Genomic DNA, 22,397 nt, shown 5'->3' with positions numbered 1-22,397 from the left:
TTTTAAAACATTTTGGCTTGCAAATTGACCCGGATTCTCTTTATAGGGAGGAATATGAAATATTTGTGTGTTCACTGATTACATGGACTGAACGTTCAGCATTGTATGAATGGTTCCAATCTGATAAAGATGTTGGCTCACTGCTAGAAAGGCTGCAATCATAAATTGATCACAGTAAACAGCACTGTTGATAGATTTAGTGTCTGCATGTGAGCAGGACAGGCTCAGCGCAAAAGCACTTGTTATTTGCAATTCTTCACTCAAGATCAGGATCCTCCCTGTGCAGAAGGGCACAAAAGCTGATGTGCTGCATATGTGGCCTGCTTCTGTCTGCAGAGACTTTGTGCCAACTCTCTGCTTCCCAGGAATTTCACCCTGTGTGAGTCCAGCAGGATGTTCTTGGACTTAAATGTGGTTTATAATGAGCATTTAAAATTCTAGACATATTGGTTAATTCTGACTGGACACTTAGGTCACACAATTAGATTCTTATTCTCTGAGTAGAGGGGTAAACAAAAGGCACCACTGGATTGCTAGAAAAGGGTATGGGAAGATACAATTCTTTGAAGAAAATGTATTCTCCCGGAAACCCAGATAGCTGAAATGTTTGGTATGGAATTCAATTCTCAAAAAATTCTGAGCAAAGGGTTTTCTTCATGAGGATCCAGAAGCTTTAATGCGGGGCTGACACTTAGAGGGAGAGCCTTTACAGCTATCAGCAACTCTTCTTTGGTGTTGTCCAGCTTAAAACAGCTCCTCCTTTAAGGAGAAACGCAAAGTCTGTGGCAGTTTGATTATAGTGAACTCTTTAAAATTCATACTTCCATGGTAAAATTCCACTGTAAAACATTTGTTTCTGGTGCTGTTAAAACTGCTGTGAGAGTGCTTTGTGCTGACTGAGATGGAAACTGGTTCTATTAATACAAATTGATCTCAGAACAAGCAACAACTTTTGGCGATTAATGCAATGTGCATTTGTTACTTGTTAATAATCATCAGGGAAGCAAGAGTTAACTAACAGTAGTAATTACCACAGATTAAAATAAGGGGCTTTGATGCTTTATGTGCAAACAGCTTGCATGGTGGCTTGGCCTCCAATCCTTAATTTCCCAAACCAAGATCATTTGAAGATACCAGGAAGTCACGTAAGAAAGAGGCAAAACCTCATGTAAAACGTCAAGTCCAAACACAACTTGTAAATAGAACAGGCTGTTTGGGTGGTAATGGCAGACTGATATTTTTATATTATTTGCAGTAGTATTTATAGAACATGTGGGCTCTGCACGAGGAGGCAGACCACTTCCCCAAGAATCTCCCAGCTCTATATACATAACTCAGCTCTCATCTGACAGCAGTGGTTATTCTACGTAAGATCTTAGATCCTGTTGCGTTCAGAAGGTATAAAACTGGTCAACAGTAAAAGCTCCAGGTCTATGCCAGACAAGTCCTGGTTTTATCTTCTCAGACCCTGGATCCACTTCAGCGTGGAAGAGGCGAGGGCTGAAGGTATGGCCATGCTGGTCTTTAACCTGCACCCACCACCCAAAACCTCATCCACTGGCCTTGGTAACAGCTCTGCAGTCATTGCTTGTCCACGCTCTGAAGAAGAGGATATTTTTGCCGTTTTTTGTCAGGTTTATTTGCAGATGATCCCTACAGGGTATTATAGTTGTGGAAAGCATTTGGAGTTAATTGAGCAAATTTAGCAAACAGTCTTGGCTGTGATAGTTGTATATTCCCAATGTATTTGCAGTCTATTTCAAGTGTTGCATGAGGAACTGATATATCTAGTTCACTTCACAAACACGTAGAGCACGATCTGTAAAGTTATTTTAAATATCTTTAAAGTTGCCTTTGTTAGTCCAGTGCTTGAGATTAACAGACTGTCTGCTGTAATTCTGAGGACAGAGCATTGTTCTGTTACTGGTAACCATGTGTAACCACTGCTAATGCGACTTATCTTTTAAACCTATTATCTCAAAGGGATATAATTATTATTTTTAGCATTTAACACAAATGCAGCACTGGTGTTAAGGGCTACATAACTAAATCGTTCCTGGCCCGAGAGTCTTCAAACGTAGTAGAAAGACCGATTGCACAGCAGGAGACCCACTGACGGTGTTAACCTGAAATAATTTTTTTATTACTGCCTGAATTCTTCAGCCTTGCAATTCATTATATCATCCTTTTTTATATATGATGCAATATAGAAATGGGAATCCAAGCCATCTCCCATTCAGTTGTTCCTTCCAAAAGGAAATTCCACATCCAGTTTGCGTTCAGTTAAAGCAACAAACATCTCATGCGCTCTTTCTACTTTGAAATAGTTTCTTCTTGTTTGAAATCTGAGCCGTTAAATGTTCTAGCACTGGAACATTTTTACATTTTGTGTTGTAGTTGTGCTATTCCAAAGAACAAATACAGGTTGCTCAGTTTCCCAACACTTCCCTCAGAGTCCTAGGCTGCTGAAAATAAGCCTCTCGATGCTTTAGCAAGACAGTAGTTCATTCTTTCATGATGAATTGTATTTCGCTGACAAACTTTATGTCAAGGATTACATTCCTGTGAAGAATACAGGCTAGTGAGCAGGACATGTATTTCTGTGTGCAGCTCTCTGGGAGGGTTAGCAGGATGCACAGCCTGAGCCTGGACTGACTGCTCACCATGAAGGGATCAGCTGCAAGACCCTGGCTTCGCCTTGAAGCCAGCTGTGACTCACGCAGCTGAAAATATACGTCCCAAATTATGTGAGGTGCATGGAGATGCAGGTTTGATGTATTGGCTGGTTATGGTGGAGACAAAGATCAGTTGTCCCTGCAGATGAACAGCACTGGGTCTGGCTTTTTAGCTACCCAAAACTTCCCACCATGTCGTCAGCTCTCTCCCCTTCTGCTCTAGTAATAACGTAGCAGGGAAAGCACTCTGCTGCAAATGCACAGGCCGAAGCTGTATTTTTTGAGTTCCTTTTCTCCAATTGGCTTTTGGGCTCTTCTAGTATATAACTGAAGAGGCAAGGTTATATAGCAGGAGCAATTCTCCACGAGATTTCTATGGATTCTTCTTCATTTCCAGTTTTACTTAATTGTCTTATTACTTTATATGCCTTGGCATACTCTATTTCTGTCCTGTGACTCAAGTATTGTATTTCGAGCCAATAGCACAGAATGGTTCAGGGTTCCTGGTTTCATTTTCTTTACTATTCTCATTTTAACTGGTATTATATCAAGGAAGGTAGAATTACAACCAAGATACACTAGCTCTATCATTGGTGCTGGCTTTCACAAGGGTGCGTTTTCAGCTTTGTGGGTAGAACTTAAAACACACAATTTCTGCCCTTCAGGCAACAATTTAGCTCATTAACCTATTATATTACATAGTCCAGTGAAAAGATTTTTAGAAGAAGAAAGATACATAGAGGCCTTGTCATATATTGGCTTTGCCATATTTTTTCTTTGCGGTTACAGTAGATGCTCTGTAAATACTAAGGCCTGTATTAATCTCAGATAACCCCACGTAAATCCAGGTAACTGTCTTTCATTCTTCCCTATGACCCGCTGGCCACAAGCCAAGGATCTCACTCAGCACAGCGGGTCGGATATCAGTCTCTCTTACATTAGTGTAAATCCAGATTAATTCAGCCACTTAAGTTAATGCAGGTTTATGCCAATGCATGCAGACCAGGGTCTGGCTTGCTGAACTGTGCGAGATCTTTGGCTTTTATGTAGGAACCATCACAGATTTATGCTTTCAGGAGCAAACAGAAATAGAGGACGTGTCAAGCTGGGCTTCAACTAGGAGAGAAAGTAGAGGAGAAATCTTTTTCCGCCGCTTTACCTCTTGTATAACCACCTGGAAAAACTTTCACTGGATTCAGAGAGATTGCACAGTCCAGAAACAGGAAAGCTCTAGTAAGGATCAGCTTGGCAAAGTTAAACAATATTCTTATTGCCAAATAGTGTCAGTAGTGATAAAGCACATCTGAAAAATTACCTGTAGCCACCTGCCCTCCCTGGACATCAGCAGTTGCCAATTTCTTTACAGCATTTTGCTCGGCCGGTGAAATGCTGGCTATGGGTTCTCATCCCAGGAGAATATTAACAATAGGAAGGAAAAAAAAATCTAATTTCCTATATGAAAAATACTGGGTTTGTGCCAGACATTGAGGTGTTTCATACTGAAGATCAGCAGGCATTCATCACTATGGGTGGTAACAAGGATTTTGTAAGTGCAAATTAATTGTTTTGGCAGGATTACAGTAGATTGTATTCTCTAAGAGGTAAAACCCCCAGCCTTGCAGTTCACCAAAAAACGTGTTGGGGTTGCTTTTTGGTTTGTTTTGGGGTTTTTTTTTCCAAAAGTACTCTACAACCTTCCAGTGCCAGGAAGGCATGTTTTCCAAGTTCCAACTGTGTAGGAACATCAACAAAATCCTCTATACGCTTCACTTTTAATGATTAATTCACATTACATGATAAGAAGACAAATCAAGGACAGCTGTGGTTTGAGAGGTATATTCGAAGCAGTTGCAAATATAGAAGCAAACTGTCCTTTGTTCTAACATTCATTACAAATTAATGACTTGACCCGCCATCTGTTTATGATAAACTATGGACAACTTGTTAATTTTTCATAAAGGTCAAAACTAAGTTCATCTTGCTTTACTTTGGAGAAAATAACTTTTCTTGTTGAACTGAGAAAAAACTCCGCAGGGGGGATGGTCGCTTAAACCTGCAGTCGCACATCAGGGCTGACAGACCCTTTCCTGCCGCTTACTCACTTTGGCTCAGCAAACAACTTCATGATTTATGGCTGCTCGTGTGCATTCAGCACCGTAAAAAAGAAACTGATGTTGGAAGATTTTATACAGCCCTTACCAGGGCAAATCAGTTGTTCTCAGAAGCTGGTAAAGCTAGATATGACAGGAGAGGACCCAACAAGCTTTAGTGTTCACACCCTCTGCTTCTCTGGTCCTAGGCATGACCAGAGCATCAGAATGTCCTAAACCTACCTCCTGCCCCTGTGGGCTGCTCCACGTGGTACTGCTAGTTGTGGTTCCTCATGGTTTGTTGTGATTACTGATGTGCAAGCCACAGCCTTAGCTGATCTCAAAATACCCCTTACTACAGAGGATGAGAACAAATGGCCCCAAACTGGTTATAACCACCAGGGATGCTTCTCAAATTGGGAAAGATGTTGCCAGTATCCTAGTAAAAATGCCAGCCCTCTAGAAAGGAAGGTGAAAAGCCATTACTCAGCATTTCTGAAGTAGAATGGTAAAGAGAACTGAAGCAGAGTGAATAGCACAAGATAAATCCCACCCATTTTGCTCTATGATTCTCTGTCCCTGTATCTGTGAAATGTCTTTAGCTATGGTCAGAAGTGTAAATATTCTATAACAGCACTAAAACAAGGCATGGTAAGTGAAGAGATGCTGACTACAGTGCTGGCTGACCATGTCATTCCCCTGGAGTCTGTAAGCTACAGAAACCAAGTCCTGCTCATGCCTTTGAGGCAATGACTGCTCCTTGTTTGCACAATAATTTGCTCAGCTCATCTCTGCTGGAGTTTCTGGGAATATCCATAGTAGAAATTATTTTGGTGGTCCCTTCGTAAAGGGGAATGTGCTGCAAAAAGACCATATTCATCAGTTTTTTGTTTGAAGTGGAACACGTTCTGTCACAGCGTTACTGTCTCATGATCCAGTACAGCCTCCAGTGATCCTATTAATTGGAAGAATAGCTTTTCCTTTTGGGTATTTTTTATTTAAAAGCCTAGCTCATTAGGTTCATTTTTTTTTCAGTGGAGAATTAAAGCCTCCCACCAAGATCAGTGGATTGGAAATAGAATTCCATCGTGACTCTTTTACTTTTTTTTCTTTTTAATGTGAAAAAGAAGAAAGCATGAAAGACAAGCCTGTTCAAATATTGGCATTCATTTTCTCTGAGCTACTCTGAAATGTTGTAGTGTCTAGGATCATGTTTTTAAAAATACAAACAGTAGCTCATTCACCATTTAAAGTTTATACTACTCATGTGAAGAGGTTTCTGCCCTTTGAATCCTTATGGCACAAGATATGTATCACTAGCAGAGACTGCTGTAATTTCGCAGTCTTTCCAATAGATTTTTGAGGTTTATAATGACTACTGAGGCATTAAGGTAACAATTTTCCAGAACATCTTTAAAGAGCAATAAGTCACAGACTGCTGGTGATCCCTAGTTTGACTGTAACTGAGATACCAGAAATGAGCAGCCTCTTGCTGATAATGGAGTCCTTAATTTAATTACTTTATAAAATAAATTGCATTTAGGTAGCATTGATCATTAACTGATCAATATCTAAAATGTGTCCGGTGGAGCTTCAGTTCCCATGTTATTTGAGGCTAACGTCTGCGACAGGAGCCGGTATCATTTCCTTGCAGTTTTTCAGGTGGAATAAGCTCTGGAGTATTTCCACTTTGAACCTGACACAGTTTGAATCATTGCCCGGGTGCAATAGGTGGCATATGACACCCTATAGGCAATACCATATTATTTCACATCTCTGCTTGATCCTGTTCTTGAAATCCAGTTTGAAAGCTTAGAAAAAGTAAATTCTGCCTAATTGGTATAATGAATTAAATGACATTTCCTCCTTAGCATCCACCTGGGCTGCATTGCACAAGTTCTTAGGGGCACTGTCACTACCTGGAATATTCATGCATTCAGCTTTTAATCTCTGAACTCTCTGTGCACAATGGCACTTTTCAGAATAGCGAAGTCAACCTTAATTATGCAGTGAGACGTGCTGGATGTACTGGTCAGGTCTTGCTCCTGAGGGTCACCACGTTTGAAAGCACAGCTGTAGGCAGTTTGCAGAGATTGCTTCTCTCTTTTCCTCCTAAGATACTGTCACATCAGCCATGAGCATTTTCTGCTGTAATTTATTGTTTCTTTCCATACTGAGTCAGAAGGGTATGCATTTTTTCTTGGCTAAATTAAACAAATCAGTCATTTCACAAAAGTTTCCAAATGAAAGATTGTTGTAAGCAAGACCAGATATGTTCTCTTTACAGATCTGGGGTTCAAAAAGAAGAAAAAAGAAAGAAAGAAAAGAACAAGGGAGCTTGAAAAACAGCTTGCAGTTTGCTTTGGGCTAATCTGATCTTATCAGTGAAAAGACAGAAATTTCTTTCTTTAGCATGATGCCATGGTGAAAGTTGACCTGATGTTTATGAAAGCATATTGTACGCTGCTTTTCAGCTACAATAGAGTTTAAATTAGTGATACTCATAAAAAACCTGATGGTAAGGTCTAAGCACTGACTTTCAAAGCACACACATGTATGCTATTAAGGTCTCAGGAATGGAGCAATTACAGGACATTTGTCATTCATCTCGGATGCTATGTTAGAATGTTGTTAATAGGAACTTGTCTTGCTTTCTTTCTGACTTTCATAGAGGCAAGAAATAAGACCCCTGGGGGGAAAAACTCACTACCCTATCCTAACGCCTTGAAATACTTGAACCCTGAAGTCAGTAAAGCATGACTCTTTCGCTGAATATTGCAGCTTTAGCCATAGTGTTATCCTTGGCTTCAGCAGCTTTCTGCAAACTGGGGACAAACTGGTATCTTTAAACATCAGATGACTACAGACTGATGAGTAAAGAAAAAACTATCTTGCCTTCAGCTTAGTTCTGACAGTCATCTTGAACTACACCTCCCTCCAACAGATCAGCCTTCTAAATATTGGAGTACGTTCAGGATTGGCTGAAGGGATGCTATGACCTTCTGCTGGAAAAAGCAAGTATCTTGCAAAAGAGACTCACATCTCTTCGAGGTTAGAAAAGTGACATTTTTTAAGGTGATGCATGGTCTGAATGCATCCCTGCTTGGCAATGCTTCATTTTCCCGTTCAGTCCTGCACAGATCACAGCCTGTCCTCCACAGTGGTAAATCTGGAGCTTTTTCTGTTCCCATTATGCCTCAACACAGGGATTTTTTGGACTGGTGTCTCCTATGCATTCCTCCAGCTGCCCAATGGCAGTCCTGCCCTGGCTCCATTCATTCTTATCCCTCTCTCTTCCTCTGGCTGTCTTTTCTAGATCAGGAGTTGATAAAGTCCCTGAACAGACCTCAGCACTTACTGTAAATTCATTCTATTTTAATACCTAATATTCTCCTGAGGCATTTGCTTTCAAAGCAATTAGACCTCTGTCAGCACCTTTGGTAGATTTCAAGTTTTCATATCAGGATCCTAAGGTGGAAACAGTGTTCCAGTTGAAAAATCATAGCTTGGTCTTAAGGTTGGAGTTTTTCAGTGAGTAAATCTTCTTTAAGCTGATGAATGCAGCTGCTGCCTTGACAATCCGTGAGTTTATTTCCTTCTGGATATAAACTGGCTTGCATGTTACTGCCAAAGAATGTGAATGAAGGCATTTTTGTATTCCTTTTGCCTTCGCGAGCAGTGTTTGAACTGGGAGTTACAAGGGCTCTCATTAGGTTCACTTTTTGGAACTGTTGATTAACCCCCTCTTTTTTACAGTGCTGAACAGTGCTTTGATCTGTGCACGTGGGTGGATTGCCAATATACAATGGCTGTATTGTCACTTTAGTGCATTATGCTTAAACCACATGAAGTTTGCATACACATTTTTCTGATAATGATATCACTGGCAATGCCTGGAGAAAGGAAGAAAAGCCACTTCTTTGTTTGCCACCAGCACCTCTATTCAACGAGTGTTATCTGAGTCCCCACCTTCCCAGCATAAATGAGTTTCTTGTGGGTTTTCTCTCAGCCCTTGCATAGCAACCCAGGTGGCAGAGATCCACGGAGCTCCAAACCAGGTCCCAAAACTGATTCTCCACAGTCACATTCACAGATCACTTTACTCCATCGTGGCATCAAAACACGTGCATTTCTTGAGAGTTACATCAATGCTTGTAAAGGCTTTTCCAATTTCTGTTAGTAACAGTGTGAGAACTCAATATTTGTCCATCGGCAGCATGAAATTTCCCTCTTTGCAAGAAGGCTGCAGCACCTTTCCTTACTCAGGCTCCTCGTAACCTGTGCCCATGCCTGAGGGCACAGAGTGAATCTCGCCCTGAAAATGTGGATGTGCTTACTTGCCCCATAAATATTTGGGAACAGAGAGACTGTAGCAATGCATTCATCTGTCCAGAGTAGGAGGAAAGGTATTTATGGGAATTTGCTGTTCAGTTGGAGTTTGATTTTTATGCCTCTTTTAATGATGTCCTCTTTTCATAGTGTAGCATGAGTAACAATTCCTCCTTTGTATGTATTTTGTATCTATTCCTATTTCCTATTGAAATTCCTAGGAAAGAGACTATCCAAGTAGAGAGCTGCAAATTTTGTCTTAAAATAAGCCAGATGTCCAACCTTCCTTTAGCTGCCAAGCCCAAAAGAGTTCAAGAAAGATGTTAAAATCTGTCTTCCTGGCTGTGAAAAACTAATTGCATAGCATAGGTGATGATCCCAGTCTCCCAGGAGAGGGAATAAAACTGCTTTGGGCAAAAATTCTGCTGTTATTTGTCTAAGGATTGGATTTGGCAGTGTCCGTGGAAAAAAGTTTCATTGCTTGCCCTCCTTGCTGGTTAACAAATGCAGAGACAGGATCACAGACAAAGGTAGGTGAGCGTTTGTATGTTGGTATCTGAAAACTCTATTCACCTTATGAGGAAAATTGGGTTTTTCTTTCTTTCCTTTTTTTTTTTTTTAATTTTCCCTCTGTTAAGAGCATTCATAAGAACAGGGAGTGCCTAAAAACCAGAGATGGAGGTTTCAGCCTCATTATATTTCAATCCTGTGAAGGAACCCCGTGGCCTGAATGGGTTATTTTATGCCTGTGTGATAACAGCTATTCTGTTTGTAAAATGGATGTACAATTCACTCCACTTGCAAAGAGTTTTGGGAGGATTAAGATCAGTAAAGCACTCTGAAGACTAAAAGTGCCATTGAAATCCTGAGGATTAGAGGTTGTGTATGACTGCTGAAGTGGAAGGGCCTAATAGTTGCATTTATCAGGATAAAAATTGTTAACTTTAAATCCAAATGTAGTGGCCATGCCTGACTGCCTGCCAGACTGGCAGAAGTCACTGAGGGCACGCAGTGCTGGGGTAGAGCAGGGGGGCACCCAAAACTAATGAAATGCCCCTGTCTCACTGCAGAAGCTCAAGTTATGAAAGGGGTTTAAATAAGGGACTTTAACAGTTTTTTTTAAATAGCTTGCTGTAGGGCATACAAAGGAAGAGCTTGTTCAGCATAGTCCTAAATAGCATAACCATTGTTGAGGTATTAATAGACAGGGACCAAATTGTGATGTAGTCAACGTCTGAAAACTTAAGTGCAAAAAATCTACCGTAAACTACATTGAAACAAGAAAGGATAAGTAAAGAAAAAAACCCAAATATATATTTAAAAAAGAAGTTCCGAAATACATGTAAGATTTTAATATAACATGACTGCCTCCTTCAGAATAAAATAATCAGGTAATAATAGTTGGAAAGAGAGGTAAACTGCACACCAGGATGGTGGCTTACTGGCAAAGTCTAGAAGGAAACTGAGCCAGAGATTGTTCTGGAGGGAGAAGTTCAGTCCTAGAGAAAGGCACTGGGAGAAGGAATAGGAATAAAAAGCAGGTGGGATATAAGGGGGGAAATTAAGAGAAAGGCAAATACAAATGTGATGAGTACACCAAATACAAACAGTCGTTAATGTGAGTGACTAAAGAAAATTAGTAGAGAGTCTCTGTTACTTTTGACAACAGACTTCATTGATCCTACAACTGCTCCTACACAGCAATAAAGAGTTCATATTGTGCAAATGTATTTCTGCACTGGGTTGTCTGAAGCAGGACTCCATCAGCTCTATTTTACATGGTCCCGTTATTTTTTTATCAGGCCTTTTGGTGATTCACACAGGAAGGAAAAGCTCCCTGTGCTCCAGCCCAGAACAAAGTTCTCCTTCTTGTATCAGATGATCTTTGAGAAGCAGCAGGGGGTTTTGTGACACTTCCAGAACAAAATGACCACAGCTTTGCTGTGCTCTCCCCCATCAATGGGAGAGGTTGAGGCCTGCATGCACCCATGAGTTCTTTTGCTCCTGTGTCCCAGTCTTACAAGCACCCACGCTACATCCTTCATACTTGGACTACAGTCCAACCTCAGTGGTACTCATCTTTTGACCTGACTTTGTCCGGAAACAGCAGAGGACAGAAATCATGATCTTTTTTACATCATCCTAATTGTATCTTCTGAGTTTTCCCTCACCTCCTCTTCTCCCCACACACAGCTTGTGTGTGGCTTTAGCAGAAATAGGAATCTTACCAAAGTCCTGCAACCCATTGTTTCTTTATTTTAAATACAAGGTTCTTTTATTAACTCCAGCTGGTGCACCTCGCTGTGTTTGCTTTATTAAAATCGAACAGCGTGCAAGTAGGACATTGTAAATCACAAGTGACTGGGCCAGAGGAAGAGGGAGGGAGAGGTAGGGACTCCAATTGTATGACAACAAAGAGAGCACATAAACAGACTGGGCCTCCTGGATAATAGAAGCCAAAATTCATGGAGTACAATTTGCAATTGCTCCCAGGAGGACAGACAAGTGCCAGACAGTTAGCAGGGATAGATGAGAGTGAATACTTGAATACCTGCTGTGTTCTCCCGTATACTGGAACAGAGCTTCTCTAGAGGTCTGGGCACACAGTAGGAGCTGCCTGCCTCTGCCGTAATCCTTGCTTTTATCTTACATCAGTGCCTGGCAGTGGTCATCTTGTCTTGTTAGGCCATCCGAGTCTTGGAGAGAGCCTTTAAACCAGGGCAACCAGTACCACTGTGTCCCTCATGGGTGGAAGCTGCTTGTCCATAAGTAAGCAGTGCAAGTTTTTGTGTGTATGTGATTTTGAAGGGGCTCTTCTTGGACCATGTCTCAGTGCCTTCTCTCCTCCAGTGCTCCTCAACCTGTGGGAAGGGCCTGCAGTCACGCGTGGTCCAGTGTATGCACAAAGTCACCGGGCGCCACGGCAATGAGTGCCCTGTCCTGTCCAAGCCAGCAGCCTACAGGCAGTGCCACCAAGAGGTCTGCAATGAGAAGATCAACGTCAACACAATTACCTCGCCCAGACTTGGTGAGTGAGGGGTGTTGGGAGGAGGATGCCATCTGTGAAGGGCCAGACAAAGCCCAGGGTCCCAGTGTGATAAAAATGGGACTTCAGAGGATTGTCCAAGGCCAGATATTAGGAGAGGGGCCCCCAGTCAGACTAGTGTAGATAGGTTCTCTTATATCCTTCAATCTCTGCCTCAGACTTTGCCCAAGCTGGAGTGCTCAGCTGTGGGTAGACCTGAGAGACCAACAGGAGCATACAAGTGGTAGCTGATTGATTGATTGATCAATCGATCGCAGACGTGAGGGAGCTGGCAGGCATATCTTTCTGTCTCACAAACACCTTCACACCCTGCTTTCACTGTGGTGAGTGTAAAGTGTGATAATTTATTATCTATGTCCCAAGAGAAGTACATGACCTTGACAAGTAGAGCATAATTGGTTTTTTTTTTTCCATGTGCTGCCACAAGAATGTGGTTTGTTTAATTCATTTGCCATGGGAGGCAAGAGGGCATCCAACCTCTTTCTGTGAACCCTTTGATTTTCTGTCACCATCGTCCTCCTCACCATCCCCTGTGTACCTGGCTGAGATGAGACTACAGTGATAAGCCATCTGTTTCCTGAAACACCTTAACACTGTCTTTAAGAAATGGCTCTAGTGAAGAATGCTTCTGTTAATACTAAACTGTGGGAATCCATGATTTTCCATGTCCCATTTGCTCAGTTCATAAGGGGATATAAATATATTTTTCCAAACTTCAGCCCTGTGTGTTCAGCCACACCTCCAAGAACCAAGCTGGTTTCTTTACATTTCACACATCATCACCAGTAAGATGAAGCTAAACTGACACAGCCTCATCGGTGCCTCCCATTACTTTCCAGTACAAGAGGCTGGGTTGTAAACAATGCTGCTGAGATCTTACCAGAAAGAACAGCCTCCACCCTCTCCACAGAGCTGGGCTTGTGGGCCAAGAAGCCTCTAAAACACATGAAAAGGCAGAGATGCTAAGTAACAGAAAACCATTTTTTAAGAGCACTGTCCAGTATTAAATAGCACTTAAACCAGGACTGGACTTGAAGCTTCTGAACTGAAATTTGTTTCCCAAAAGTGTAACAGATGTTTAAAAGAATATGGGAAATTTTATTCTTGCAAATGCAGTCATGCTAAGGAGCTCCTAAACTTTTTTGTTGAAGAACATATGAGTGTACTTCCCAGATATTTTAGCACTAAAAGCATAGTGAAGGGAAAACATTTCATTTGAGAAGTAAGCCCTTGATATACTGATGAGACAAGAAATCCATCCTAATTCACATTTTAGGACAAAGCAATAAAAAGCTCATGTGTTTAGAAGACTGAGGAGGCTCAAGTCCCTGCTGAAAGTAATCTGCAAGTAATTTGGGATACTTTTGTTTCTAAACTGGTCTTGGAATCACCAGGGCCAGAAACAGTGCTATTTTATATTAGCAGGAAGATACATCATTGAGTGTTTTGCTCTTCCTGCTTATAAACAATTTTTCATTAGATTATCTTTAGAGAAAATTTTCCATTTTCTGCAGTGGAAACCTCACTAAAAATTATATATATATAAAAAATATCCAGTAGCCTACAAAACCCAGGCTGTCTTGTCTCCACTCCAGGATGTTTTTCATCCCAGGTAACATTTTCAGAAGTATCTTAGTATGGAGTTCACCTCACCTGACTTTTACATCTGTGTCCAGTGTCCCTCGGTGAAGACATGTTCAGAAGGGGTTTATTCTGTCCCTCAGGCACCTGACCCTTGTTGCTTCCTCACCATGGTTCTGTCTTACTTCACAACCTTTGAGGAACCTTGGACCTCTAAAATATTACAGCCCCGACCCTGTTTGAGGCTCTTTCTGCTACATAAAATCTCTCATCTCAGATTGATAAAATATTTTTGCAAGATGTGTAATTTATTCAGTTATATCATGTTTTCTGAACAGTGCCTGGTTGGAGCCACAGCTAGTGAGGAGTGCTGCAGATCCAACCTCCTCAAAAAGCCCCTCTGCTGCTGGCAGACAAAAAAAGCTCTGCTCTACCCCTGTATAGGACGGTCACTTCCACTCAGATGCAATCAGGTTGTTTTGGGTTTTTTTAATTGGCTTCATGTTCCTTTTTTTTCTGGGACAGAGCAGCTTCATTTCATCAGATTTTATCAAACTTTTGTGTCTTGTCCAACTGAACGAAGCTTCAGTGATCAACACTGCTCCAGTTTTGCTGCCATCATTTTCTGGTGCTTGGCACTGAGTCTGACAGCTAAATACGGGATAAGTCTTCCCTGGTTTCATCTGGCAGGGATGAGGAACAAAGGACTGGGTCAGCACCTTTTGATGTTCTTTAATTTGACCATTTTTTCCCAACCTCAGAGGCCACAATATTCATTTAAAAGATTTTCTCATTATCATCGGAACATAATGCAAAAACATTTTCCACTGAGAGGATGATGACCGCTCCTGAAACCGTGCCTTAACACAGCACTCGCCCTGGGAGCACACAGATTCCCACTGACTGCTCTGAGGTGACCATGTGCTTTAGAGATTTTATTCATCTAGACCTATTTGTCACTGAGACAGAATAGGTACAACGTGAGGAGGATTGCACTCCTCAGTCATGCCCAGGGACACCCTTGCAGTAAGCACTTCCAAGAGCCTGATATTTCATAGAATGGACATCATCTCATCTCTAGCCAGATTGGCCCTTCCTTCCCTCAGATGCAGTGATTTTGATCTGCAATGCTGTTCTCTGGCTAATCTGCTAGTTTCTCCTTTCTTTTCTTGTCCAAAGCTGCTCTCACGTACAAGTGCACAGGCGACCAGTGGACAGTGTACTGCAGGGTGATCCGGGAGAAGAACCTGTGCCAAGACATGCGGTGGTATCAGCGCTGTTGCCAGACTTGCAGAGACTTTTATGCAAACAAGATGCAGCAGAAGAGTTAATGAACCTGTGCTACTTCTTAGGGTGTTACAGCTGTTTGTATGTAAATCACGGACTAGTAGGTCTGAGTACTGGAACTTCATGAGTTGCTACAATGTGGTGGATTCCAAAGCATACCTAATAAGACTTGAAACTAATTCTACAGACTGGATACCAAAGTAATCCATTCATCCACCTTAAAAAAACAACAAAGCAACAAAACAAACAGAAAGAGTCATCTCAAGGAACCAATCATTTTATCGTGTTTTGACATCCTTACATTTTTCATTAATGCTTTTTACTTTAATATATTAAATCACCAGCCACTGGATGGCTTGCTACCATTAAAGAAAAGGACAAGAGTTGCAAACTGATTACATTGACTAAGGTTATGGGTATCTCCATGGAGGAAGGCCTCTGGCAAAATAATTCAGCAAAGGTAGAGACATTACTTAATCTTTTAAGCTTGGCTTTCATCTGTTGTTTTCAATTCCCAGCAGTTATCCCACTGTGGAGTGGGCTTGGAGGGACACACACAAATGAAAGGCTTAATTTAAAGAGAGGATTTGCTGTAAAAGCTTGTGAAAACTGATAGCAGAGGATGGCTTCTCTGAAATTCCTGCAGAAAACTCAGTTGATATCCAACATTCCAAGACATTTTTAGACCAACTAATAGGGACTGCTCTTCTTTCTAATTTTAAAAAACAATTCTCTCTCTCTCTTTTCCCCAGAATAATATTGTTTCTTTTATGAAACCTATTTTTTCTCTGCGCTTAATGAAATGGAATCTAATTAACAGCAGTAGGTAGTTATCTTTAAGCAAGAACCATTTACATGAGATGGGAGAAGCCAGAAATCACTGCATCCAGTGGAGCTCACTGAGGGATTGCTTGGCCTAATCTTTTTCCAGTTTTTAGAAGTCTATCAGCTCATGAGACTGAATGTTTGGGTTTGTTGTTTTTTTTTTTTAAGAGGACCATGAAACTGGATAGGGTTGGTACAGAAACAGGATTTTCAACAACCATTGTGTGAAGGATGGAGGGAGAGCAGAACAAGTGTTTCCTATCTCTCGGCTCTTGTACGCATCTGAAGCCATGTAGCCTTTTGCGTCAAAAGTCATCAGGGATACAAGACATCCAAAGTGTAATCTTGAGCTTGTTGAAGCCATAAGGCTAAGACTTCTGTTGCCTTCAGTGAGGGTTAGGATTTTACTCACTGTATTTTAATGCTTCCTGCCTTACTGTTGTGGTGCTATTAGGTTTGGTGCTATCAGATCGGTGCTATCAGAGCACTTAGCAAGTGCTGCATATATGATACTCTCTTGCATGTCTCTGCACTTTAAACCAAACTCCTCTCTGCGATGTGAGACTTGAAACAGAAGCTCTACCCAGGGCAGGTTTGTCCCCTCCGTTAGTCCTACAGATCAGTATCTTTCTATCATACCTTGCTCCAACATGTATCATTTTCCTTGCCAGGGTCCAAGGCCAGTTGTGCAGTGGTTAAGTTACAGCCTTAAGTCATGAATTTACTCTTCATGACAGGAACAGAGCCGTTTGGATGAATTGCAGCTTTGTACTCGCTCTAGAACTGCGTGTCACTGATTTATTCTGCAGAGATGAGTGCAGAACCAAGCCCAGCTCCTACCCCCAGCCCCTCAGCTCACGCTTGTCCCCAAGTTGTCTTTGTTGCTGTTGTCTCTGTTTTTCAATGCAAGGAGGGATAAAGACTAACATATCTTTAAAGCAACTTTTTCTTCCTTATTGTAATCCTTTCGATATCCAGGACCTCACTGGATCAACTCATCAGCATTTTATTAAGGGCTAAGGTTTTCAAGCACAGGGAGCTAACATTCACCAACAGACTCATACTGTGTGGGCTTCACATTCACATTTGTGCTTAGTGGTGCAAATGAGTGTGTGCACACAAGGCACAGTGGCACATTTGCACCCAATTTTTTCTCACGTGCCTGTCTCAAACAGTCTGCTTTCCAATGCCCCAGATGATTTTCTCTATCAGAGAAATGATTCCAGCTTGGTTTTTGTTATTTTGGATGTTCTTTTGGCATCTTATAGTCGGGATCAGACCTCCTCCTCCTCTTATTCCCACCCTGTAGCCCAACCGCAGAGGTTGTGTAACTACTTAGCAAGTAATCAATGGATCAAGCAGGGGTGTCAGGGAAGATTTAGGCAATACCATGGTGATGTTCAGTTAGGCAAATTAATAAATGGATGAACTGCTAATGAGAAAGTTCTGAGAGATCAGACAAAGCCCAGAGGACCTGACAAGGACCCTTGTTGATCATTTTTGGAATTACTAATACTCCCGTTGGGCTGTTGAAGGATTTGCCACCAGGCTTCTCTGTTATCTTGGAAGAACGGTATGTGCATTTATTATTAATAGGACTCAAAGGTGCTTTTAAATAGCAGGGTGCATTTTTCCTTCTGGTGCTGATCTGTCACCCTCTCTAGGCAAAAGCTGGGCACCTAGAAAGGTGCATGGGAGAGGAATTATTTTAATTCTTATGTTTTTTGCTAATAATTTCACTAATAAGAATAACTACTGGCCACTGTCCAGAGCAGGATACTGGGCTAGGTAGACCTGTGGCTTGTCCCAGTATGCCAGGTCCTGGACTTCAAAGGATGCTTGGGTCCAAGCTCTGGGTTCTACCTAAAGAAACATGAATTTACAAGGAATTCTTTTGAATGTCTGAGCACTGAAAAAACCACCTCACTTGCTCTCACAGCCCACAGATTAACATCCATCAACCCATTTTTTTTTAAATAATCAAAAACCAACATTAATTAAAAACTGATGGCACAACACAGCTTTATTTTATTACATTCTCTTACTTCATATGATGACAACCTTCCCATTTTATACTAGCCAGAAAAATAATATTAATAAAAAAGTTTAATTTTGTTCAATACTCCTGCACTTCTGTTTTGTATCATTTTATAGGAGCTTTAGTATGAATTTACAGCTATGCTCTGCCCTCAGTTACTACATACTGGTAAAAAGAAAGCTGTTTGTTTCTGTGTATCTATGACAATACTTTTTTAGTTGTTCGTAAGAGATTGACGCTCTTTTGATTACAGTGGTGGTATTTCCATATTGTAAACAATACTCTGTACTGTTACTAAAGTACTGTACATTTCTAGTTGCACAGTTGTGTTATTGAGTGTAGATTCTCACTATCTCATGTATGGTGCTATTTTTTGTTGGTGGAAAAGAATCTTAGCAGTCGATTATTGCTTGATATTTTATTATAATACAGGGATATATTCTCCATGGCAATAATATCATTTAAGTTTTTCATTACAGAGTGAAATGTATATATTTTTCCATTAGCTAATTTGCATATGTACTGTATCCATGGTAATTTTCTTTTTGGTGCTCGTTATAAATAGAAAAGATAAAAAACATTCAAACTGAATGGAACCAGTTGTAAATGAGAACCAAAAAAAGAAAAGAGGGTCATTCCATTTTGAAAAAATTGAGTATGTTGAATAATAAATTTATTTTTTCCATAACAACTTTAATAAGGTTTCTGAACTTGAAAAAAAAAATACAAAGCAAACCGAACAGCTAGCATGAAAATTAAGAGAAAGGAGTGAAGCTGTAAGTAGTACATTATGCATCTGTCTAACACTGGTCTGAGACTGGGATTTGGTTAAGTCTAGGCCAACTCTTTGATAGCTGTGGTAGGTGTAAAAGGTCATTTGTCACTAAAATTCTGGCATCTCAGAGCTCCCAGTGTGCTAACAAATCAAGAAATTATGGGTCTTGTCCCGGTCAGGTTGCAAAATAAAGTATGGGGAATGTTAATACCTGATTTATGCCTTGCAAGGTCTGTGGTCAGTGAGACGAGTAGAAAATGCCTGGGAAAATGCAAGGCAGGCTGAGTTTGAGGTATTGCTCTGTAAGCCTGAGCAGGCTGGGGGGAAACTAAAGCTTCTGCATGGTGGAAGAGACGTCTTGTGAGTGCTTTTCAAGGTTGCTTTCAATGTATGTTGGAGCTGAGGTGAAGTGGCAGCTTGCCGGATGTCTAATGGTAGCTGCTCCACAGGCGCAACCTGATAATGATGGTGCTGAGCAGGTGGAAATTTCTACTGGAGCAAAATTATCCCATCCATTGGGACGGTATCTACATAACCTGGCTGCACACTTCCCTGGTGTGAAATAAACAGAATTACTTCAGAGCCAAGTGTTTCGGATGTCTTTGTTGTAGGCACTAGCCACAATCTTTGTGCTATTTAATTCTCCGCCTTGGCATGGTAAAGATGGTTTTTTTGCAGACAGATATGCCAAAGGGATCCTCTCCCATCCTGTCTTACAAAGATGCCATCATCCTTATCCCATTCCAGCTCAATTTTTGTGAAATCTCTTTCTTGAAGATGGAGCTGCACCTTTCTAAAGCAGCCTTAAAAAGAAGCCAAAGTACAGTTCTTGTGAGAGTCCTCCTCCCAAAATGATTTCCAGAAATGGCATTTATATTAGAAATAGAGATCATTTACTGATCTTACACCGGCTTCTCAGTAATGGCACAATGATAGGCTTCCTGACTTTCAGAGGCAGCCTTAGGAGATGCCAGCCCAGCTGCCGTCGTACATATGACTGGTAACAGCAGCAAAATCATAGAAACTCCATCCAAGCGTTGCTGTACATTAACACATCATTGTGTTTGTGTATTGCCTGGAGTCAACATATGATTGCAATTGTTGACCTGTTTAAACAATAAAACATAGCTAGAAGCCTTTGGAAGCCAAAAGGCTTTACATTAAGCTGGGATATGGCAATGGGTGGGAGGGGTGTAAGGAATGCTGTCATACATTTGGCTTGAAATTTTCCTGGTATGTGCCAATATCTCTTCTATAAATCCAATAGGCTTACATACTTAGTTTGCCTATTTTTCATGTAGCAGTTGGCTGGTTTTCTCTTATTTCTAATCCCCATCTCCTAACCAAGAATCTGGATTATTTGAAGCCACTGTCCTTCCCTGTGATTTCAGGGAGTTTTTTATTTAAGACACCTTAGCCAAGTCCACTAAATGCAGGTGGGGTCAGATGGCTCAGGTGCTCTGGCATAAAAGTACCAGGAGGAAGGTGTAATATCTCCTCAGCTGCTTGGAGTTCAGTTCTGCCTCCACCAACTCAACCTGCTTCCTTCACTCTCTTACAAGTGCTGGTGCATGCAGCAGCCTTAGCTGTCTCTGGTCCCTTGCAGCAAGTTGGCAGGACCCTGCTTTCTCTGGAAGGAAATTTCTCAAAAAAAAGCTCAGTATGGATCACCTTACCATAGCATCAACCCTATGCATCACTCAGAGTACTACTGTTGGAGGACCTTGCTCTGTTGGTAGAGTGAAAACCACATGTTCCTTTCTGCTTTCCCCAACACCAAGTGGTCCACTGGGAGAAGTATATGTGGAGTTCCAGGCAGAGGAGAACAACGCCAGATGCATTCACATTCAATGCACTCACACATCTGACAATGTAAGTAAAGAAGCCTTGATGACCTACTTTCTGGCAAGTTATTCACCTTGCCTGTTATCCTGCTGCTGGAGGAATACAGTGCACCCAGAAACAGGCCATGGGAACTGCTCCTGAACAGCATTTCTTCTTTGAGTACTTGGACCTGTGCTGAACATGCTCGATAATGCTTCTCCATACAACTTGCACTTCAGCATCCTTCTGTTTATCTTGATTTGGAGGCAGGTCAGTAGGAAGACAGGAGTTCCTCAAACTCTACTAATGTACAAAGACCAGTTATCTTTTCTGTGTGTTTTTTTTTATCCTTTTACCATGTCTTTGACTTCTCTTCACACTCTTTAGAAATGGGCTGGTCTGCCTGGAAAGAGACTTTTCAACAGCATAACTGCTTTGGACAAGCAGGACTGAAGCATCCTCACTTTGGATGGGAAGCACTGCCTGTTTATAGAAGGAGAGTTTAAACAAGAAAGAATATAAGCAGAGAGGGACCACAAACTCCCCTTAGCAGTAGCTACCCAGGAGGTAATCAGAGTCTCTAGAGTTGACCTCCATGTGTCGTGCATTGCCTCATCTCCTTTCATGCCACTCTCATGAAGTGACCCCACGAAGAATGTCTGGAGGCTGCACTGTACCACATTTATTATTTTGTCAGAGCTGCCATGTCTGCCAAATGGTGGCCAGACACTCAGACAGACTTTCCCAATTAGCAGAGTCCTGCCGCTGATGTCTGAGCTTTGCATATGTGTTCTCTGAGCGTTACCACAGCCGAGACGCTGACCGGGTCCTCACTGCCTGGGGTAGGTATCCGCCTCGGCCGCTGGGCTGGCGAGAAGCAGCTGGGCTCCCTTTAAAGTTGTGGTTTCCCTCAGCTCCTCTTGTTTGGCTGTGAAAGGCTCCTGTTTGGGTGTTTCGTCCTTTCATCCTTCTGTGGCCTGGGTGGAGCTGCAGCCTCCAGTGTGACTTGTCTGGGTCATGCCACAGGCCTTGGCATCCTCCTCGGCAGAGAGCAACTGCGTGTGGGGCCAGCTCCTGGCACAACTCAGTCTCCAGGTGAACCCTTGCATCCTTGGCATCTCCAGCCTCTCCTGCACCACAGGGGCTTATAGCAGTCTCAGTGTAACTCCAGACATGCTTGCCTTGTCCATCCTCCTCCATTTCCCAAAGACATGCTTCATGGCCTTGCCTTCCCTGCATGATCATTGTCCCTTTCCCCTCTTGCTCTACTTGCAGCTGCTTTGTCCCCTCCAGACTTGCTTTGCACCCACCAGAAACTTCACCACTTTTCCAGTCTTACCTTTCCTCATCTCAAGTGCATTCAATCTCCTCCCTTAGCCCTCTGAAGAAAAATGTTTTTCTCATTGTACTCCTGTAGTAGCCTTATGTCTCCTCTCACTGTTGCTTTCTGGTTGTTCTTTTGTTCTAAGGTCTTTTATAATAATTCCATGTTCTTTATGCAGCGGCACTTAGAAGCTACAACCAGACATGTGGATGCTGGAAGACTATGCCCAAAGAAATGGTCCTTCTCTCAAGAGCTTGCAGACCACAGGTGATACTGGGGAAAAGGCAGATTCCCAAAGCTGCTGGCTGAGTTATTGACAGCAGCAATCTGAAAAGGCACAGAGATGAGCATAGCCTGCTTCTGAATCGAGTGAGTGAGCCTGGACTGTGGTTACTGCACTGGCAGGGGAGGGAAAGGGATATTCCCCACTGGCTTTACATCCTCACAGACATGTTTTGTTATTGGAAGGAGCAAAGGGTATAATTCACATCACTTCAGAGATGCCCCTTACAGAAACTGGGCTGCAAGATCCACAAAATCCAGCTCCAGGCCTGGATGCTGCTCAAAACGTGGGCTGGCAGAGACAGAAACGCTCATTTGTTC

At 41.9% G+C, this 22,397-nt stretch overlaps 1 protein-coding gene across 1 annotated transcript in view; it reads left to right on the top strand.

Moving 5' to 3' along the window:
- ADAMTS17 (ADAM metallopeptidase with thrombospondin type 1 motif, 17) overlaps window positions 1-15,372 on the top strand; it is a 158,806-nt gene extending 143,434 nt beyond the window's left edge. Inside the window, exons 21-22 of the mRNA XM_010185394.1 lie at window positions 11,945-12,122; window positions 14,901-15,372. Coding sequence (XP_010183696.1) covers window positions 11,945-12,122; window positions 14,901-15,052 — 330 coding nt within the window. The 3' untranslated portion in view covers window positions 15,053-15,372. The remainder of the gene's footprint in view (window positions 1-11,944; window positions 12,123-14,900) is intronic.
- The last annotated feature ends 7,025 nt before the right edge of the window (window positions 15,373-22,397 follow it).

The sequence above is a fragment of the Mesitornis unicolor genome, unplaced genomic scaffold, assembly GCF_000695765.1.
Source record: "Mesitornis unicolor isolate BGI_N332 unplaced genomic scaffold, ASM69576v1 scaffold2445, whole genome shotgun sequence".
NCBI lineage: Eukaryota > Metazoa > Chordata > Aves > Mesitornithiformes > Mesitornithidae > Mesitornis > Mesitornis unicolor.
The sequence above is the reverse complement of the archived record's forward strand: the minus strand, read 5'-3'. Positions and strand labels throughout refer to the sequence as shown.